This window comes from Stegostoma tigrinum, chromosome 5 (assembly GCF_030684315.1).
Source record: "Stegostoma tigrinum isolate sSteTig4 chromosome 5, sSteTig4.hap1, whole genome shotgun sequence".
In the NCBI taxonomy this organism is placed as follows: Eukaryota; Metazoa; Chordata; class Chondrichthyes; order Orectolobiformes; family Stegostomatidae; genus Stegostoma; species Stegostoma tigrinum.
The window spans coordinates 77,010,254-77,031,994 of NC_081358.1; the positions used below are offsets into that span (position 1 = coordinate 77,010,254).

At 39.6% G+C, this 21,741-nt stretch overlaps 1 protein-coding gene across 1 annotated transcript in view; it reads left to right on the plus strand.

The window, feature by feature from the left end:
• Positions 1-16,373, plus strand: part of rnf139 (ring finger protein 139) — a 38,770-nt gene extending 22,397 nt beyond the window's left edge. The window contains exon 2 of the mRNA XM_048529239.2: positions 14,195-16,373. Within this exon, the coding sequence (XP_048385196.1) occupies positions 14,195-16,026 (1,832 nt within the window). The 3' untranslated portion in view covers positions 16,027-16,373. The remainder of the gene's footprint in view (positions 1-14,194) is intronic.
• Positions 16,374-21,741: the final 5,368 nt, after the last annotated feature.

Below are 21,741 nucleotides of genomic sequence, written 5' to 3' on the forward strand. Positions count from 1 at the left end.
TAGTGCATTGTTCAAGATGATGAGAATCTTGAAATCCACTTTTTTTTTCTGAAAATCTTTGTAAAAACACCTGCGAAAACATCAAGGACAGAAAAATTCACCCAACCCCTCTTGCTTGACCTAAAGTCAATGCCTAGAGTTGACTTAAGGTAACCTTTCTAGATTTGTGGGTTGGCAGAGTGGTACGCCATCACAGGCTTAAACTTTAAGTGTCTACTCATATTGGCACCGAGCAGCACAGTCATACAGACCTTTGCCACCTTAAAGCCTGGAACATGTGCTTCATTCATAGAAATATACGTTCTCGATGGCAGTCACTCCCTGTATAAACCTGTCTCATCCAAATTGAAAATTTGATCTAAGTTGTAGCCGCCTTTGTCATTTAATTTTTACTGTGTGGGAGGAAATGCTGCCGTGTGCTCCTCGTCTGCACTGGCAGCTTCACCACATAATTTTAAGTTATGAATAGCAAAGCTGTTCTTAGAGCCAGCACACCAGCCATTACTAGCTCTAAAGGCAGACACTTTTGCAGGATTTTTGTCTTGTTTTATTAGATCTTCAAAATGGGTAAGGCTTTCTCTTTGGTGAGAAGGGTGGCCCCAGATCACTTTGCTTGATCTTCTATCCACACCCTTAAACGCTGCTCCACCTCCAAGTTCTTTTGGCTGCAACCTCTCAGATTTGCTAGCACTCAGACTTGATCCAGCACTACAGCTTGCATTAATCTTTTCTCCGTTGTTTCAAATGGTGCGTAAGGTAGACTGCTTTGTTCATGTTGCACGAGCAATATCACGTTATTTCTATGCCCAAAATGCTTTATGTCATGTAGCTTCTCTTGCAGCATTATAGTTCCTTTTACATGCACCACCTGCAGTTTCATCAGGATACTTCCAGTTATCATTCTTGCCATTTTGACCTTTCATTTTGTGGGTAACATGGCAGAATTGTATAATACCTCTCGGAGCATGGGGACTCTTTTGCTGTTTGCTCAGGACCAAGCCTCTGTGATGTCAACATTGGAATCATGTTATAGCCAACATCCAGTTCACGTTTTACAAATTCCATTCATCTATTTGTCACTCGTGTTTATAGCCAATTCACGTTGCCAGAAGATGTTATAGGAGAACCCCCTGTAGACTGGTAGCAGCTAAATCCAGGTAACTCCACGTTTTGAAAGTGGGGTCTTTTAAAGAATTAAAGTGAAAATTCAGGGCCAGTGTGTTCCTAGAGGATTAAAGGGCAAGGGCAGCATGTCCAGGGAACTTGAATGTCAAAGGATATCGAGAGAGAAGAAAACAAAAGAAAGCACACGCCAGGTACAGTGCATTTAAAAACAGGGGAGGCCCTTCAAAAGTATAGTGTATGTTAGAGTTGCATATAAAAGGAAATTAGGAGGGCAAAGAGGCCATGGAATATCTTTGGCTGATGGGAGTAAGGAAAACCCCAAGGTGCTTTTATAAGTATATATTAAGTTTAAGAGGATTACCAGGGAAAGAGTGGGGCCTATTAGAGACAAAAGGGGCAAGATGTGCATGGAGCCTTGGACATGGCTGAGGTCTTAAATACATCTCAACTGTATTTATAGAAGCCAAAGACATTGCAGGGGATATCAGTTGGGATGTTGAAGTTCTGGAACACCTTTTAAGAGTAACAGGTGGCGATACTAGCTGTTTTAGGCGTAAATCCCCAGGCTTCAATGGGAGGCAATCCCTGATAATAGTTCATCCTTTGCCTTTGGCCAGTGAAGTGCCAGTTGACTGAAGGATAGCTAATGTGGATCCTTTGCTTAAGAATGCCAACAAGGATAAACCATCTAGCGAGTTTTGAGAAGATTTGTAGCTCAGGTTGAGGTTCTGGATGTGAGTTTGCTCGCTGAGCTGGAAGGTTAGTTTTCAGACTTTGGGTCCGCTATGTGGATGATACCTTTGTCATCACTAAACAAAACAAATTAGAGGAAACCTTCAAGACCATCAATAATACCCTTACTGGCATAACATTCACAAAAGAGGAGGAAAACAACAACAAACTGCCATTCCTAGATGTCACAGTAGAGCGAACAGCCAATGGGGAACTTCAAACCAGCGCCTACAGGAAAACAACCCATACGGACCAAATACTGAACTACAGGAGCAACCATCCCAACACCCACAAACGAAGCTGCATTAGAACATTATTCCAACGAGCCACCACACACTGCAGCACAGAGGAACTATGCAGAGCAGAAGAAAATCACCTATACGGCGTATTCAAAAAGAATGGGCACCCTATGAACACAGTCCACCGATTCCTCAGCAATAAACCCAAACAACAGACAAAACTGGCTCAGAAACCATAACCACACTCCCCTACATCAAAGACATTTCCGAAATGACTGCCAGACTACTCGGACCTCTTGGCATCAGGGTAGCCCACAAACCCACCAACACACTAAAACTGCAGCTAATGAACTTAAAAGACCCTATACAGACAACAAACAAAAAACAAACGTCATCTACAAATACCTTGCAAGAACTGTGACAAACACTACATTGGACAAACAGGCAGAAAGCTAGCCACCAGGATACATGAACATCAACTAGCCACAAAACGACATGACCCACTATCACTAGTAACATTACATACAGATGAGGAAGGACACCACTTTGATTGGGACAACACATCCATCCTAGGACAAGCCAAACAGAGACACGCACGAGAATTCCTAGAAGCATGGCATTCCAACTGGAACTCCATCAACAAACACATCGATTTGGAGCCAATCTACCATCCCCTGAGGAAAAAGAACGGGAAATGACATCACCAACCCAAGAAAACCTAAACAGATAAATAGAAAGCAGGACATAACACCAGCGCTTCGTCGGAGGCTCACTGATGTTACCAAGAATGGTGACGAAACGTCTGAAAACTAACCTTCCAGCTCAGCGAGCAAACTCACATCCAGGGATAAACTATGTAATTTCATATCAGTAAGTGTGACATTAGTAATAGGGAAATTGAGAAGCCAGCCTCAAGGAGAGGATGAACTGATACTTGGAGAGAAATGGATTGATCAGGGTTGATCAGCATAGAATTGTTAAGTGAGCAGTCCTGACTGACTAATCTAAATCAAGCTTTTCAAAAAGGTGACTACATACATTGAGGTAGAACTTTGATATAGTTTACATAGGTTTCAGTACAGCCTTTGACAAGGTCCCACATGGAAGGCTGACCCAAAAGATAAGAACCCATGGGATCTGAGGCAAGATGGCACACTGGTTCCAAAATTGGCTTTTAGTAAGGAGACAATGAGTGATTGTAGAGGGTTTTTCTTATTGGGTGATTGGAAACCTGTGACCAGCAGTGTACCACAAGGATTGGTGCTGTAATGTTTGCTGTTTATATACATTAACTACTTGAAAGTGAATCGTAGAAGGTATGATTAGCAAGTTTGCAGAAGACACAAAAAATGGGGTTGATGGTGAGGAGGATGGTCTCCAGCTAGAGTCTGATATTGATCAGCTGGTAACTTGGACAGAACAATGACAGTTGGAATTTAATGAGGTGATGCATTTTGTGAAGCCTAATATTGTAAGGATGTACACAATGGTGTGCCCCTGGAGACTACTGATGACCAAAGGGACCTTCGTGTACAAGTCCACAGATCCCAGAAGGTATCAGCACAAGTAGATAATGGCGAAGAAACCATTCAGGATGTTTGCCGTCATTAGCTGCGGTGCAGAAAATAGGAAATATTTTTACAGCTTGATCAAGTATTGGTTTGGCCTCAGATGGAATACTGTGTGCAGTTATGGTTGCTACGTGACCCGCAGGATGTGATTGTACTGGAGAGGATTCGGAGCAGATTCACCAGAGTTTTGCCTCGGATTTGAAGTCACTTACGAAGAGAGTCTCGATAGGCTGGGTTTATTTTCCTTGGAGTAGAGGAGACTGAGTTGTGAGGGTTATCTAATTGAGGTGTGCAAAATTGAGGGCTATAGTTGGAGTTTGCACATTCTCACCTAGTTTCTGCTGGGTTCTCCAGTTCCCTCCCACAGACCAAAGGCATGCAAGTTCGGTGAATTGACCACACTAAACTGCCCCATAGTGTGGAGGGATGTGTAGGCTTGGTGGATTAGTGTGGTAAATATGGGGAGAGAGGGTAAAGTGGGTTTGCTGGATCTGGGTGGGATTCACTTTGGAGGGTTGGTGCAGATTGATAGACAAAATGGCCTCATTCTCCACAACAGGGACTCTGACTGTGTGCATAGACTTAAAACATGAGAATCTGTTCTCCGTGGTGGACTTGCCCACGACCAGAGGGTGTAAGTTTAAGATGAGCAAGTGGTTTAGAGGGGATGTGAGAAAACATTTTGTTCAGCTGAAGGGTGGTAGATAATGGAACAAGAAGGTGGCGAATTGCAAGTGCTGTTACTAAGTGTCTGGATGAGTACCTAAAATATGATTGCAAAGTAGGCTATGGACTAAGTGCAGGTAGATGGAATTATTGTTTGTTTGTCAGCACAGACATGGTGGGCAAAAGGAGCTCTTTCTATGCTGTTATGATTATGGTTAATGGACAAGAAACAATATAAAAAGGCAGGCCTTTTTTTGAGTGGCAGCCAGTATCTAGTGGGATACTGGGGGGATTAGTTATTGGATTCCACCTATTTACAATATTTGTTTAATCATTAAGATGAGTGAACTACATATCTCCAAGGTTCCAGACTGTCCAAAGCCTAGTGAGAGGACGAACTGTGAAGATGCAGAGATGGTTCAGTATGATTTAGGCAAGTTGCATGGCAGATGAAGTATAACATGGATAAATGTAAGGTTTTCCACTTTGGTAACAAAAGCAGGAACATAGATTATTATCTGACTATATTTTGGGAAAGGGAGAGGTGCAACTAGACCTGATTGTCCTTGAGCACCAGTCACTGAAAGTAAGCATGCAGGTGCAACAGGCAGTGAAGACAGCAAATGACCTTCATAGTGAGAGGATTAGAGTACAGGTGCTGGAATTTTAGAGACTTGGTGAGATCATACCTGAAGTATTGTGTGTTTTGGTCTTGTTGTTTAAGGGAGTATGTTCTGGCTTTGGAGGGAGTGCGACAAAGATTTACAAGACTGATTCCTGGATGGCAGGAGTGACTAATGAAAGTAAACCAAGTCATTTAGGACTATATTTGCTGGAAATTGTGTTTTGGGAGCGCTTATTAGAACCTATGTAATTCTAAAAATAGGAGTAGATTGGGAGCCTTCTCCTTGTGTTTACCCTCTGCCTGGGAATTCAGAATCAGGGGTCACCGTCTAAGGATACAGAGTAGATCACGTAGGAATGGGTTATAATTTCAAGTCTGATATGACTTCATTCTGAAGAAGTTGTTTTGGACAGAGTTTCCTTCGTGTTTTCTATTGCTGGAAGTCTGAAATGAAGTGTTCTGTTTTATAATACATGGAATTCATAGATTGTCAGCTTGGACATTAACCAAAGAGAATAGATGATACAAGGCCAAGAGGACACAAATTTAAAGTTTTGGTAGGCAAGAGATTCGTAGGAGAGTGCAAAGAGTGTTTTTATTTCCAAAGTGAATGGAATGACCTGTCATCTCTGGTAATGGCAGTGGAATTGAAGATGGATGATAAATGGTTTTCAAAGGATATTTACTGGGCATGTGGGGGATAAATCTACAAGGCAATGGAATGGGTTCCCTTGGAGATGGGGAGTGACTCAGTTGTCCTCCATAGCGCTGTCAAGCACGAGTTACTGGCCTGAATTACATCCTTATGTGCTATTTTGAATCCGAAATCTTCACTTTTTTTTTTGGTCTTTACAGATTCCCTGTAAAGGTCACCATGTGATTCAAACAAGTCTCTGCTGTAAATTTTGCAAAAGCTTTGGTCAGATATCAATGATGTCATTGCTGAAGGAATATGGCCCAATGTAAAATCTGGGTTGGTGTCTCTTTTTTTTTGTTTGTAGCTAGAACTATGAACATCTTGGGAGAGAAAATTCTAACAAATGACAACTTTCACTGTCCCATTTTTCATGGTATGAATGTTTCCTTGTTACTGACGACTGTCAGGATTATCACATTAGTGAAAGTTACCTTGGTCACAACCACTTCTGCAACTTGAGAGCGCTACCAAGCAAAGCTTCCTGATCCTTCTTACTTCCCCAAGTATAAATTATAGTTCCATCAAAATTCAAGGCCATAGTCTCCCTTTTTTATCAGGCCAGTCACCACTGCTGTACTTTGTTCCATTTGGTCTTTATCAATGTTTAATCCTCATGTTTATTTTGAAATCCCCTCTGTAGTTTGCTCCACCTTTTATCATGCATGTTGCCATGTATTTTTGTGCCCTGTAGATTTTTATTACTTGATGTTGTGCACAAATTAAGTATAAACATTCACAAATCTGTGACGTCATTAGTACTCATTAGAATTTTGGAATTTCCTAAGCACCTATTTTTGAGTTATTTTCATTTCAAGTTGACAGAATCACACTGTTGAAGCACAGGTATTTGCCCACCATACCAATGCTGATTCTAATACCTAGCGTAAATCTCCTGCATTGTCTCCTCTCTCTCTCTCTCCCCCCCCCCCCCCCCCCCCCCGTATCTCTCTATACCATTTTAATTTAAGATACCACCAAATGCTGCTTTGAATGCCTTAGTTTAACCTACCTCCACCACATATCCTGGCAGTGCACTCCATATCCTACCTACTGACTGTAATCTTCTTTCTGTCATCATCCTGGGTTCTTCTGCACATCACTTTAAATAATGCTGTAATTTTTATTTTCCTTTTATGGCTGGGAACAGCTCCTGATCCACTGTTCGCAGTCTGCTTATTTTTGTTTTGAAAATCTCTATCAAATCTCCTCTCTGTTGTCTTCTCTTCAAGGAGAGCAGTCCCATATTTTTCTGTCATCCTCAAATATCTAATTTATGGAACCATTTTATAGAAACCATTTACACTCATACCAGTGCATTTATCTTTCCTATAATGTGGCATCACAACTGTAAACAGTACTCCAGTTGAAGTCTAACAAGTGTGTAGTTGTTGTGTAAGTTAAGCATAACCTCCCTGCTGTTCTACTCCCACTTAATAAAGCTGAGAACACTGTATGCTTTATTAACAGTTCTCCTCACCTGTGCCCCTTTTCACGTCACTACAATAGGGATATGTAGTATCATCTTCATTACCTTGAGCTACAGAGGAAAATTTAAGTTCTGCAAAACCAGTTCAGATATTTAATCAGAAAATAGTTGGAAGATGGTGACATAAAACTAGTATATAAAATTGCTTTTCACTGCTAATACACTCCCTAGTTGTTCTAAAGAATGCACTGGCACAACCTCCTATTGTTGAAGGTTTTGAAGACTGTACTGCTTGCTGACTTTTGGAATAAAGTTTGCATCACTGCTACAGACGTGCATTTTCTGCCTCTGTAGATATGTACGTTCCCATCCAAACATGAGAAACCCTCACAGCATTAAGTATGAAGAAGGATCATTGCTGGCTTAGCTTTGATGCTTAGTTATGTTAGATTTTTTTTCTATCAGAATAATTAATAATACTCTTAGCCAGCAGCCTATTTTAAAGATTTTTTTCTTCAATGATGGTATTACATGATAAATTAATGCATGACTTAATAGAGCAGCATTTTCATTTTAAATTGTTTTCTTGTTCTTTGCCCTCTTTCTACACCTTGTTTTTTCCTCAAATGAATGTTTGCATCTAAAATCAGGTGTCACCCGAGACTCGATAGGAAGAGTTATTGTCAAGTGTATTTCAAACGTGTAAAACATCTGAGAGTTGCGTTGATGTAACTGTGCGTTGTCCTTTTTCATTCTTTAGCATTTTCCAGGCTACCCTTTAAGACTTAGAGTCAGAAGGGGTAAAACATTTAGTATTTGCTCTTTTGAGGTTACTTATGGTAGAAGTCTACGGTCAGTTGGTAATTTGAAGTTTTTTAAACTGTCACATAGCACACTTATAGGGTAATTTGTTCCAAAATAGGTCTCTGGTAGTGTTAAGCAAAATTGCATGCTGATGTACATGAGCCATCAGGACGGTTAACCAAAACCATGGTCACAAGGAATAGGTTTGAAGAAGCAAATTAGATGAGGAAGAAGCAAAGGCGTTTGAAGGAATTGCAGGGATTTATTTAATGCAGCAGAAACCATGGCCACCAATGCTTAGGTTAAAAACTATGCATAAATAGCCAGAATTAGAGGAACACCACGATCTTAATAGATTATAGAGCTGTGGGAGGACATAGATATGATAAGGGTCAGCCCATTGAGAGATTTGAAAATGGGTGAAAGGATTAATATCAGTTTCCTGGAATTTGGGGGTCATTTCTGCTCACTTGGTATTGGATGTCAAGCAGAAATGTAACAAATCAGAAGAGGCAAAGGGACCAGGTAAAGCTGCTTACTTTCGATTTGAATTCTCGTTTTAATGATATAGCACAACAAAAAATGTTTAGGCGGCTATTAGATAGACATATAGATGATAGTATAAGGTAGGGTTGGAGGTTAGATAGACCTTAGGTTTAGGCTAAAAGTTTGGCACAACATCGTGAGCGGAAGGGTCCGTACTGTGCTGTACTGTTCTATGTTCTAAAATGATAAACTATCATGGAAACAATTGAAATAATTGCAGATAAAACTTGTTCTAAGTAAGTCTTTCACAGGACGTAGTTTTGACTGGCTAGGCCAGCATTTATTGTCCATCCCAAGAGATCTTGAAGATGAGCTACATTGTTGAATTGCAGCAGCTTTTGTAGTGGATAGGAGAGAGTTGGGATTGAAGGTGGGAGATGCTATAATGATTTGTTTATTGGTTCATAATCCAAAAGTCTTGAACTGTACTTTGAGTACAAACCTCATCTGTTGATAGTTGTAATAAGACAATTCATGTGCTCAGATTTACAGCTTCAGATTTGGTTATGGTTATCTAAGGCAATTACCAATTGACTCTGGTTTTACAAGAGTGAATTGTGCTCCGCAGGTCATTACTTACGAGAAAAGATTTAGTCAAAGTGCAGTCATTCTTCCAAGAAGTACTTTTTTGCATGCATTTCCTACTTAGTCATAGAGTCATATTAGCATGGGAACAGACCCTTTGGCCCAACTTGTCTATGATGACCAGGCATCCTAATCTGACATAATCCCATTTCCCAAAATTTGGCACATAGCTGTCTAAAATTTTACTATCAATATACCCATCTAGATACCTTTCAAATGGTGTAATTGTACCCTCTAAGTTTTAGGCAAAGTTGCAACCCATTAAAACAGGGTTTAGCAGTTTAACCACTCTTTCTTCAACTATTCATAGTAGTGTAATCTGAGATAACATGCTGATCAGCATTATTTTTCATCTGAGCATTTATACTGGTGGAAACCAGCATTCTTATTTGATGAATTCTTGCATTTAGTTTGCAATAGAAAATGCTTTCATGCTGTCAATGAAGTATCATTTCAGTCATCCATGTCAATAGAAAGATTGCATGGATCTAGGCTTGATTGCAAGGTGGTTTTTACAGCCATTGAATTGTGTCTGCAAACAGGCTTAATTTAAATTATTTGCTGGTTCTATTGACCTCTTTTTGCGAACAGAGGTGACCCAGGAAAGTCACATGTTAGTTTCTTAACTACAAATGATGGTTTTCTTGTTTAAGGTCTATTTTGCTTGAGAATAAGGCCTGGGGTTACCACATGTTTAGTTCAATCTATGAGGGATCAAACAAATAACACAAGATTACATAATTACAGGTGAATTGACCTCAACCACTTAAACACTGAAGTTCTGTGAACTTATTCGCTGACTTAAAGTTCTCTTCGTCTGAAACATTTCTTAGCTTCCAAATTGATTGTACCTGCATTTGGGAACAATGTGTTTTTTGGCCAGAAGTGCCTGTTGTAAGGAGTGTTTGGGTCATCAAATTAATGATTAATTGCTCTGCTCTGTTCAAAATTAATACTTTAAATCTGAATTACTAACTTTCTGAGACATGCATTCCATGTTGCTAGAGATTATGGACTAGAATATAGCAATCAAATTTCTTGGTAACACTGATTTTTGGCAAATATAACAAAATTCCCGTCTGTTGTGCTACTTGTCTTCTGACTCCACATGTTATGACCTTAGCCATGATTCTGTTATGTAGTACAGGTTGTTTGCCTTTGGGAAATTCAGGTACCATGTATTTCCTTGATAACAACTTGAGTATTGCTTTGGTTGAAGCTTTTTATTTGTGCTTGTCAGAACAGTTCACAAATTAAGAAGGAAACCAAAATTTGTAATGTGTTTGGAGGCGGGGGGGAGGTGGGGATAATGTTGATTATTTGGCAAACAGACTTTGCAAGCATTACCATGGAGAATGTACCAGAATGATTAGCCGCTCGGTTTTGCTGAAATTTTAAAGCAGGCAGCTTGCCTCTGGTCTAAGTGTTTGCCTTGATAACCAGTGGTTTATTTCAGTTGTATTGTTGAGTTGAAATAGGCTGTGTATGTGTATTCTTTATTTGTGCACAGACCCAGATTTTGTGTATTAGTATACATGTTCCAGTGCATGCAAACATGGGAGCCTGACTCTCAGTCCTAACTCCACATAATGGGTGACAGTCAATTGCTGGCTTATTTGTTTTATACAGCGCTTTTACAAATCTGTAGCCTGTCTGGCTTAACATTTAACAGCAGCGATTGATCTTCATTAACTGGTGCATCCTTGATGGCCACATACTTACCCATAAGCACTCGCCAGCCTGTCAGCACTGTCCTCCTGCAGTACCAGTGTTGGCTTCCCCTTTTAAGGTTGTATGCTTGCAAATTGTGCTGATGTCAGCAAAATAAGAAACTCTGTCAAAATTGTCTTTTTTTTGTCAGGCAATAATTTAAAGTAATAGTAATAATGCATTAAAGAGGTCTAGAAAAACATTTAACAGAGATGGTTCTGATTTAGGTTTAGATGAGAAAACATGAAAGTTTTAATTTTTCACAGATGCAGGCGTACCTGGCGAGGTCATTAGAGGATGATTAAAAATGAAAAACAGGAAGGCTTTATGTTAAATGCGAGAAGCAATCAGAATGAGATGAATTGGTGCAAATTGAGGTAAATTAATATGATCGTAGTCATCATGAAGCCAAGGTTACACTGAGATCAGAACTGGAAATTTAATGTTCTGAGATATTTGACCTTTTGGAAAGACAGGAGGATGGTTGAAATGTGGACAGTTGGGAGGGGTGATATAGGCTTGGATGTTGAGCAATCCATTTTGGAGGTAAATAATGGGGGAAGGACTATGCTGATAATAGTAGAAAGAATCCCCAAACAGCCAAACTGTAATAAAGCGTATAAACAAATAATAGAGTCACCATTGTCCTACTGGACCAAGGGGTTGCTGTCCATAGAGGGAAACAATTTGTGATGGTTTAACTGGAGGGTCCCTACACTCAGGCAAGGAGAGTCAGCTGGTAGAGGAATTGAACCCTTGCTGTTGGCCACACTCTGCATTGCAAACCAGCTATCCAACTAAATGTTGCGAACTGTATTTTTTATTTGAGGTCTAAACCAGAATGAGTTGAAGGCATTTGACAGCATACCCCAAAAGGTTACCAAGAGATAAGAGCCTATGGTGGACAATGTAATTTGGTGTAAACTGAGAACTGGTTAATGAGCAGGAATCAGCATGTGGGATTAAAGGGTTCTTTTTCAGGTTGATAACCCTGTAACCAGTGGTGTTCCACGAGGACTAGTGCTGGGATCACAACTGTTTATAATATGTTAATGATTTGGTGGAAGGAAGCAAATGTACAGTAACCAAATTTGACAATGATGCCAGAAATACGTGGAAAGGCAACACCTTTATAAGAAGAGTATATTGTGAGAAAATGTGGCATTCATTTTGGAAGGGAGAACAAAGGAACACTATTTAAATGGAGACAAAACTGCAGAAAGCTGCAAAATAAACCAACTTGGAGGCATGAAACACAGCAGGTACTAGTAATCAGGATTACTAATGGAATATTGGCCCTTGTTTCAAGAAGGAGCATAAGGGTAAGGAAGTCAGACTGAAACTTCACAAGATACTAGTGAGACCACATCTGCAGCACTGGTGCCATTTAAGAGTTAAGTGGATACCATTTTTTTTGTTTGTTTCTTTATTCATTCATGGGCTTTGAGCATCTCTGGCTAGGCCATCGTTTATTGCTGTCTGAGCAGTTAGGAATCAACCACATTGCTGTGGGTCTGAAGTTGCATGTAAACGGGACCAAGTAAGGATGGAAGATTTTCTTTCTTTAAAGGATGTCGTAAACCAGATTTTTTAATGACATTTAACAGTGATTATGTGGTCACCTTTAGACTAGCTTTGTTATCCTCACCTGTGCTTTGGGTGAACTTTAGGCCTGCTCTATACCCTAATCCTGTATAATCTATCACATTGCTTGAACTTACTCTGAATTTGTTTTTAACAAGTGTACCATTAGTAAAGCATGATCTTCACTTCTAGAATCTGTGGTAGCTACTCCTTTTTATTTTAATGTTAACTTAAGTCCATAGTTCCCTGAAATGAAAATAATGGAGAAATCCTAGCAGGTCGAGCAGCACCTCTTGGGGGGAGGGGGGTGTGGATGGGGTTGGGAGAGGGGAGAGAAACAGTTAACATTTTGAGTCTGATATCAGACCACAGTTCTGAAAATTCACATTAGACTTGATTTCTCTCACCACAGATACTGGAACTACTGGATATCTCCAGCACTTTGTTTTTATTTCAAACTTCCAGTTTCTTAGTATTTTGCTTTTATTTTAGGTTCCATGAATTTTGTTTTAGTTCACATGTTGGGTGTGCGCCTCACTGACTAGGCCAGCATCCCTCCAACCCCTAATTGCACTGGAACTGAATGCCTTGCTAGGCTGTTTCAAAGGACTGTTAAGAGTAAGCATCTCACTGTGGTCTGGTGTAAGTCAACAAATTTCCTTCTGTAAAGGACATTAGTGAACCAGATGAGTTTTTAAAAGAATTGACAGTGTGGTTGCTGGTCATTAGGCTGACCTTTTTTCATTCCAGACTTCAAAGTTCATATTCTGCCATCGTGCAATTTGAACCTGTAGCTGTAGAACTTTAGTTTGGTTTTTGAATTACTAATCCAGTAACAGTGCCACTATACCACTAATTCCTGTAATACTGGAATTGCATTAGCTGTCATCAGTCCTCTCACTATTAACTTTTCTAATGAATTCTTTGAGATGTCCCTGCTGCCTTTTCACTGACTATTTTTAATATGCGCAAGGGTGGTCTATCCAGACCAAGGGTTTTACACTCCTGTGTGACCTTAAAAAAAAAAGGAGGGAATTGATTTAAATAATATCAGATGTCTTGTCTGTACTGATCTCATTCGACTATCAGGTCCCCAAAGTTAGTCTTAATGGTAATTATTGAAGCAAAATAATCAATATTTGTAATATTTTGCCATGTCCATCCCTTAGCAGTCACATTCCTATCCTGATTTGTATTTCTTGGCTTAATTTTGTATTTTCTTTTGTCAGTTTTTTTTAAATTTTCCTAATATTTGTGTTTTTTTTGCTACCTTTTGATAACAAATGGGTATTTGCCTTTTTCAGTTTTTGTCTGTCTTGTTACTGATTTCTTTTTGCTTTCTGTTTGGCTATACTTCTGCATGACTGTTTACCGCAGTTTTAATCGGAAGCGGTAGATCTGTTACATTCTCATTTGGAAAGAGGAAATAAAGTCAAACCTTGATGGAGATCATTGAACTCTTGTCTGTGCTGGTTGTTTTGAAAGAAATGCTGTGTTTTTCTCACACTTTACCTACAATTCTCTAAATTACCTTTTGATCATTTTTGAAACATTTCCCTTTTCCAGTGATAGCAGAACGAGAGACTAAAATCAGTTTGTCACTAAAATCCAGTGAGCAATTCAGAATAAGTTTCTTTACCCAGATAATGACAAAATCGAACTTGCTCCTTTAGATGCACAAAAGGGAAAGCTAAATAAATGATTAAGGTGGAAGAGTTGAAGCTCGGAGAATTGTAAAAAGTTAGTGTGAAGTATGAATGCTAGAAAAGAACTATTGGGCTGAATGGCCAGCGTTTGTGTTGTTAACGTTTGTCTATATAATTTAAGAATTTCAGAAATGTCTGTAATATTTTGAAATTAAATATTTTTTCCAATCTTTTTCAGGTCTATTACTGTCATGTGTTATCCTTGTATTATCCCAAAGAGCACTCTTCAGACTGTACGCATTTGGCTGTGTTGTTCTACTTGCTGCAACGTCTGTGCTAGTGAACTACTACACCACGCTCCACATTGATTTCTACAATGCATACTATTCTGCAGTGTTTGGGATGCAGCTGTTACCACGCAATGGCCCAACATTGTGGTTGGCCCTTATTGCAGTTCAGCTCACAATTGGCATTGGGTATGCAACATTACTGAGCATTCCATCAGTATTCTCTGCATTGACTGTGGTCAATTTCTTACTGCCTATACTAAGCCTGGCCTTGGAGTTACCAGAAGATATTCAAAATCTGTTAGTTGCCTTTTCAGGCATGTATATAACAGCACAGACTGTATTTTACGTAACTCTGAATTTAAAATGGTTTTATTATACAATAAGATATGTTTATTTACTGTTACGGCACATGTATCGTATATATGGATTACAAGTTATAGTGGAGGACACGTGGAAGAGGATTCGTTTTCCAGATGTATTGAGGGTTTTTTGGTTGACTCGGCTAGTGGCACAGGCCATTATTTTAGTTTATGTTGTTAAAGTGACGCAAAGTGATTCAGAGAACAAAAGCTACTTTATTTCCTGGAGTGACAGCTGGGAGGTGCTCTGCAATCTCATAATAAGTGGATGCGACTCAACATTGACTGTCTTGGGCATGAGTGCAGTTATCTCATCATTAGCACACTACTTGGGACTTGGGATCTTAGCCTTCATTGGGTCTACCGAGGAGGAAGATAAACGCTTAGGATTTGTGGCCCCTGTTTTATTTTTCATTTTAGCTCTGCAGACAGGTTTGAGTGGACTGGAACCTGAAGAAAGACTAGTTCGCCTCAGTCGCAACATGTGCCTTCTTTTGACTGCAATCCTGCATTTTATACATGGAATGACAGATCCTGTGCTAATGTCACTTAGTGCCTCCCACGTTTCTTCCTTCAGAAGACACTTGCCTGTTCTCATGGTTTCCATTAGCCTTTTCATTCTTCCAATTATACTCAGCTGCACCTTGTGGCAGGTCCACACACTGAACACTTGGCTGTTTGCTGTGACAGCATTCTGTGTTGAATTGTGCTTAAAAGTAATTGTTTCCCTTACTGTGTACACTCTGTTTATAATTGATGGGTACTACAATGTTTTATGGGAAAAACTAGATGATTACATTTACTATGTTCGTTCAACAGGCAATGTTATTGAGTTCATTTTTGGAGTGATAATGTTTGGAAATGGAGCTTACACAATGATGTTTGAATCTGGTAGTAAAATTCGTGCCTGTATGATGTGCTTACATGCTTACTTTAACATTTATTTGCAAGCTAAAAATGGATGGAAGACATTTATAAATCGGAGGACTGCTGTTAAGAAAATTAACTCCCTGCCGGAAGTAAGAGGCAACAGGTTGCATGATATTGGTGATGTGTGTGCAATTTGTTACCAGGAGTTCACTACTTCAGCACGCATCACTCCTTGTAATCATTATTTCCATGCCCTTTGTCTGCGCAAGTGGTTATACATTCAGGATACCTGTCCTATGTGCCATCAGGGAGTATACATTGAGGAAAGTCCAAATGAAAGCACAGTATTTGTCAATAACAATGGAAATATTCCACAACAACCAGTAGTGGAAAATTTAGTGGTGGCGGCTGCTGTTGTTGATGCTGACAGTGATCTGAATGAAGACAATGATAGCATTGAGTATGATGAAGAAGAGTGGACAACTCAAAATGGCATCATAGCAGTAGAGGATGAGTACCTTGATGATGATACAGATGCGAGTGACGAGTGAGGCTCAATGATTACAAAGATGTTGCATAATTTAAAATAAAAGACTGCCAATCAAACATCAGGGAAGAAAGTGATTTTTTTTCTTTTGCTTAGGTGATTGTTCAGTTATGTCAAACCAGTGTTGAGAAGGGTTTAAGAACTAAACTACATTCCACTTATCACTGGACTGCAGAATAGACAAAGCACAGCAGCTGTGAAAAGAGACTGGTTCTGGACAAGTACTGTTTTCAGCCAAATTATTTATTATGACTGCTGTTGTACTGTTTACCTCTTAAAATTGCTGGCCTCTTGTTCAATCCTAAAATTTGTGTATACTGTATATGAAATAAAAGTTTGACTTGCATAAAATTCCTACAAGTTGCTGGCTGCTTGACATAATTAAAGATGCATGCAATTAATGTCAGATTCTTCATGAACCTACTTGGAATTACAGAAATTATCTTGCCATTTTTGTACATTTTTTCCTCCTTGCTCCAAAGTGAGTGAAGTCTGTTGTTACGCAAATGGCTGATACTTGTGTAGGTGGATTTCTTTTTATGGGTTTAATTGGCAAGTGCTAATGAGCTGCTGAACACAGTCTTACCAGAAGGCATTGGAAAATGCTCAAGAGCAGAAACCCTTGGATATGCTTTAAACTTTGTTATTCTGACACGAATTATAGTATCCACCACTTTCCCAACTGGAATCAACTAAGCTAGACAAAGGATGAACTTGTGAACTTACTCACGTAGGGCTTAGTACCAGAGTATCAGTATAGACCTGAAAATCATCAGAAAACGAACTCTGTCCTAAAAATAAAAATGATTACTGTGCTTTTTTTAAATTCCTTTTCCTCCCAGTCTTAAAGCTATAATATCACCAGTACTGTTTAAGGCATGGTCACCTACTTGGGATCCATTTATCATTCGGTTGTTTGTGAGAAGGTTATAAGGGGTTTGCCACAATGTCTGTCTGTACCGGCTATAAGAATGTCACTAAGTCATTACCTCGGTCTACTGGGCAAAGTGCTTCTTAGGAAGCTCATTTGGTAGTGTTCTCAAACAGAGACCAAGGGGTTTGGTACGTAATTCTTTGAAAGTTGCATCACAAGTAGACAGGGTGTTTAAGAAGGTATTTAGCATGCTTGCTGCCTTCGTTGATACCACTTGAGTATAGGAGTTGGGGCCGTACAGCTGTTGGTGAGACCACTTTTGGAGTACTGTCTACAATTCTATAGCAGAGCAACTAGAAAGGATATTAAATTGGAGGTTCAGAAAAGATTTACCAGGATATTGCTGGGACCAGAGGGATTGAATTATAAGGATAAGTTGGGAATTTCTTTTACTGGAGTGTTGATTTACTGCGGTAGATCATGAAGGGGATAGATTTAGGTGAATGGCAAAGGCCCTTTTCCCCTAGGGTAGGGGACCTCAAAACTAGAGGGCACATATTTAAGGGGAGAGGAAAAAGATTTAAAAGGGTCCTGACGGGAGGCTCTTTCACACACGGTGGTTTATGTGGAGTGAACTACCAGAGGAAGTAGTAGATGCGTGTACTTGCAACACTTGAAGTACATCCTGTACAAGTACGTGAATAGGAAAGGTTAACAGGGAAATGGGCCTAATGTAGGCAAATGGGATTTGTTTGGGAAACTTGGTTGGTATGGATGAGTTTGTTTCCATGCTGCATTACTTAGTTAATCTGCCATGTGGTCAAGGAAATGATGTCCAGTCTGAGATGTGCTCTGCTCAGTTTATTAGTTGCAGGCAAAGGGAGAAATGCAAACTGGTACAGCCATCAATATCAGCCTTGATGCAACTTTCAGTGACACTTTGCTGGCCTTAGAGAGTTGTCACAAACTCCCCTATAACTTGAGCAACCTTTGCTAACGTCTGTTAACATAAACAGAATTCTAAATGTGTCTCAACTTCATTTTATAGCTCTAGCAATAAATTTCAGTAATACTCTACCATCTTCAACAGAATTCTACCGATATTAGTCATGATTTATTAGTGATTGTTCTCTAATTGAAACAACATACCTTGTTTGTCTAAGGTAAATTAGCAAGAACAAGATAAATTACAAAGCACAGGTAAAACTCAACAGCGAATACCAGAAAATTAATTAATCTCTCTCTCATCAGAATTGTTGCTCAGCGCCAATTTTGTGTGGAATAAAAGAAAATTAATGTTTAATTGTAAAACATGGTTATTTTATGTGTAAATACCTGCACTACAAAAAGTCCATGGAATTTTTATAAAATGGCACGGTGGTCTCAGCAGCAGTTTGGTTGAGAACACTTTGAGTGCAAACCTTGTCTTGGGTCAACATCTGATGTCCCAGGTATTAGTAGTTCGCATAATATCTGCTCTTGTAACATTGACCCTGCATTATATTGTCGATTTATGAATGTTGCCAGCCTTTCATTCATTACTTTTTTGCATCTAGCCATTTATGATGGTGTTTTTTAGTAAACATGCAATACTAGGAGCAGGACTAGGCAATTCAGTTCCTCAGGCCTGCTCTGCCGTTCCAATATGATCACAGCTCTTCTCATCTCGGCCCTACTCTGCAATACCCTTCAACCTGTCTAAACAATTTTTTTAAAAAATGTCTCCTCAAATTTCCGCAACTTCCTGACATCCACCGTGCAGTAGAGAATTCCACACATTCCCTTTTGAGAGTAATAATTTCTCCTCCAAATCATCTACCTTCATCATAAATCTGACCTGTCGTTCTAGATTCCTTTTTGTGGGGCAAATGTCCTTTGAATGTTTATTGTCTGTCCTCTTTAGCATCTTAAGTACCTCAATTAGATCTCTTTTTTAAAACTGTAGGGAGTATAGGCTTAAGCTGCTTGATCTGTCTTAGGACAAACCTTTGATTCCAAAAACGAATGTAATGAGTCTTGTCTGAGCTGATGCCTCCAATGCAGCCATCCTGCCTCCCCCACCCCTCCAAGTAAGGGCACACAAACTACTATACACAATACTCCAGGGGTCTTTCTAATGTCTTGTCCAGTTGTGTCAATAACCTTTTTAAAGCAATGCATACTAAAATTCCAATTCCCTTCCTTACTACCTGCTATATCTGCATGCTAGTTTTCTGCAACTCATGCACATGGAAGCCCAGATCCCTCTGCATTGAAGATTGTTTGGAAGTTTTTTTTTCCATTTCGATATTTGTTTTTCCATTCTTCTGACCAAAATGGATAACCTCACACCTATCTGTGTTAAACTTCATCTATTAAATTTTTACCCATTCACCAAAACTCTGTCCATTTATTTTTTTTATTGCAAGTTACTTTTTTTCTCGCCTATTTTAGCTTCATCTCCAACTTAGGGTATAGTACATTCTATCCCAGCATCCAAGTCATTTAATAAGATTGTAAAATAGCTGGAGACTGAGGAAAGACTCCTGTGGCACTATGACTGCTTTCTATTGGTTAGCCTAGCTGTTGGCATTTTGAAAGCATCCAAGCTGTTTGCATCACCCGTTGCCTGTGGCAGTTTCATCTTGTAACCATGTTTGTTGTAAAGTCCTTATTTCCTTAATAGAATTAACTTCCTCGTATTAATGACCTTTGGATTCTCCCACAAGCTGAAACATTCAAAGCAATGTCTATCCTATCCTATCCAATCCAATCCAAGCTCTTAACTTTATCAGGTCTAAACTTTCCAAACTGTTCAACCTTTTTGAAGTTGCAATCTGTTCTGGTTCCATCCATTTGAATCTTCTATGGTGAGGTCTTTTCACTCATCCATTTATCAGTCAGTGTTTCTAACCCAAATTCCTTTTAGATTTGTCTCCAATTTACCAGCACCTATGCTTCTACATTTCTACGTCAGGGCTTCTAAAATGACTTCCTTTAACCTTAGTTACAATGCTCAACAAGATCCTTGGTTAGCTCCATGCTATGTCTCATGTTTGTGCTGTTTCTTTTGTCTGTTGGCCATGATTCCCTTTTACCACATCTTGCATTATAGAGACTGAAAGAATGTGAAAAATATTAAATCTGTTCAATCACATTGCCAAAACAGTCACATTTTACTTAAGCTGGACCAAGTTTGAGATTCAAAGCCATTTTTATTTTAGTTTCATTTAGATTTTAATTAAATGGAATTGTAAAGGTTTGCACTGCTATAGAAAGTGATAGAATGGCTGTTGTCAGGAACAAAGTGGCACTGTATGTAAAATCATACTGCAAGTGGTGCAGTTTGGAACTGAAGCCTTAACAGTTATCCAGGGTACAGTTAAACTGGTCAGTGGATGAGGTCAGAAACAAGTGTCAGCAATGCAACTGCAACCAGGAAATGTAATCAGATTACATTTTAAAGAGAAATGTTATCACTTGTTTTGACTGTTCAAAGCTGCTTTGCTAATTTCCTGTCATGGGGTTGATACATCCACTCTGCCAAAGAGCACTAATTCATAGACAGTGAATCTTGTCCTTGATGAAAAAGCTTTGAGACACCAAATCTGTAGCTGGCTTTCTTGCTATTAAATCAGTACTAAATTAAATGAGGATTGCACCTGAACTGGAGGGGCACCAATATCCTGGATGGAAGATTTGCTGGAGCTCTTTGGGAGGGTTTAAATTCATTTAGCAGAGGGATGGGAACCTGAGCTACCAATTAGAGGATGGGGTAGCTGGTGTACAGGCAGATACAGCCTGCATGAGCCTGTGAGGAAGGGTAGACAGTTGATAGGGCAAAGTTGCAGTCAGTGTGACAGGTTGAAATGTGTCTATTTTAATGAAAGAAGTGACAGTAATAAGGGTGACAAACTTAGAGCATGGAACTATGCCATTTTGACCATTACGGAGACTTGGATAATGCCGGGCAGGAATGGTTGTTGGATGTACCATGATTTAGATGTTTTGAAAGAAATAGGAAAGGAGGTAAAAGATGGAGGACTGGCATTGTTAATCAGGGATAATATCACAGCTGCAGAAAGGGAGGTCATCGATGAGGGTTTGTATATTGAGTCAGTATGGGTGGAAGTCAAACAGGAAAGGAGCAGTCACTTTATTGGGAGTTTTCTGGAGAACCCCAATAGCAACAGAGGAACAGATTGGGAGGCAGATTTTGAAAAGGTGCAGAAGTAATAGGGTTGTTGTCATGGGTGACTTCAACTCCCCTAATATAGACTGGAGCCTCCGAAGTGCAAATAGTTTCGATGGAACAGATTTTGTCAGGTGAATCTGGGAAGGATTTCTTACTCAATACGTAGATAGGCCGACTAGAGGGGAGGCCATATTGAATTTGGTTCTCGGCAGCGAACGAGGCCATGTGTCAGGTCTCTTGGTGGGGGAGCATTTCGGTGATAGTGAACACAAATCCCTCACCTTTACTATAGCCATGGAGCGGGATAGGAGCAGATGGTATGGGAAAGTATTTAATGGGGATGGGGAAATTACAACGCAATTAGGCAAGAATTGCAGAGCATAAATTGGGAACAGAGATAGGAACTGCCAATGCTGGAGGGAAATGCATGACAGAAATAGGGAGGCTGTTGAGGGAGCACTTACCATTCCTTCCTTGCCTCAGTGGGACAAACCTATCTGGTATGTATAGTAAGATGAAGGAATCTTGGATGACAATACATGTGGAACATCTAGTCAAGAAGAAGGAGAAAGCTTACTTAAGGTTGAGGAAGTGTGGATTGGACAGGGCTCTAGAGGATTACAAGCAGCCAGGAAGGAACTGAAGAATGGACTTAGGAGAGCTAGAAGTGG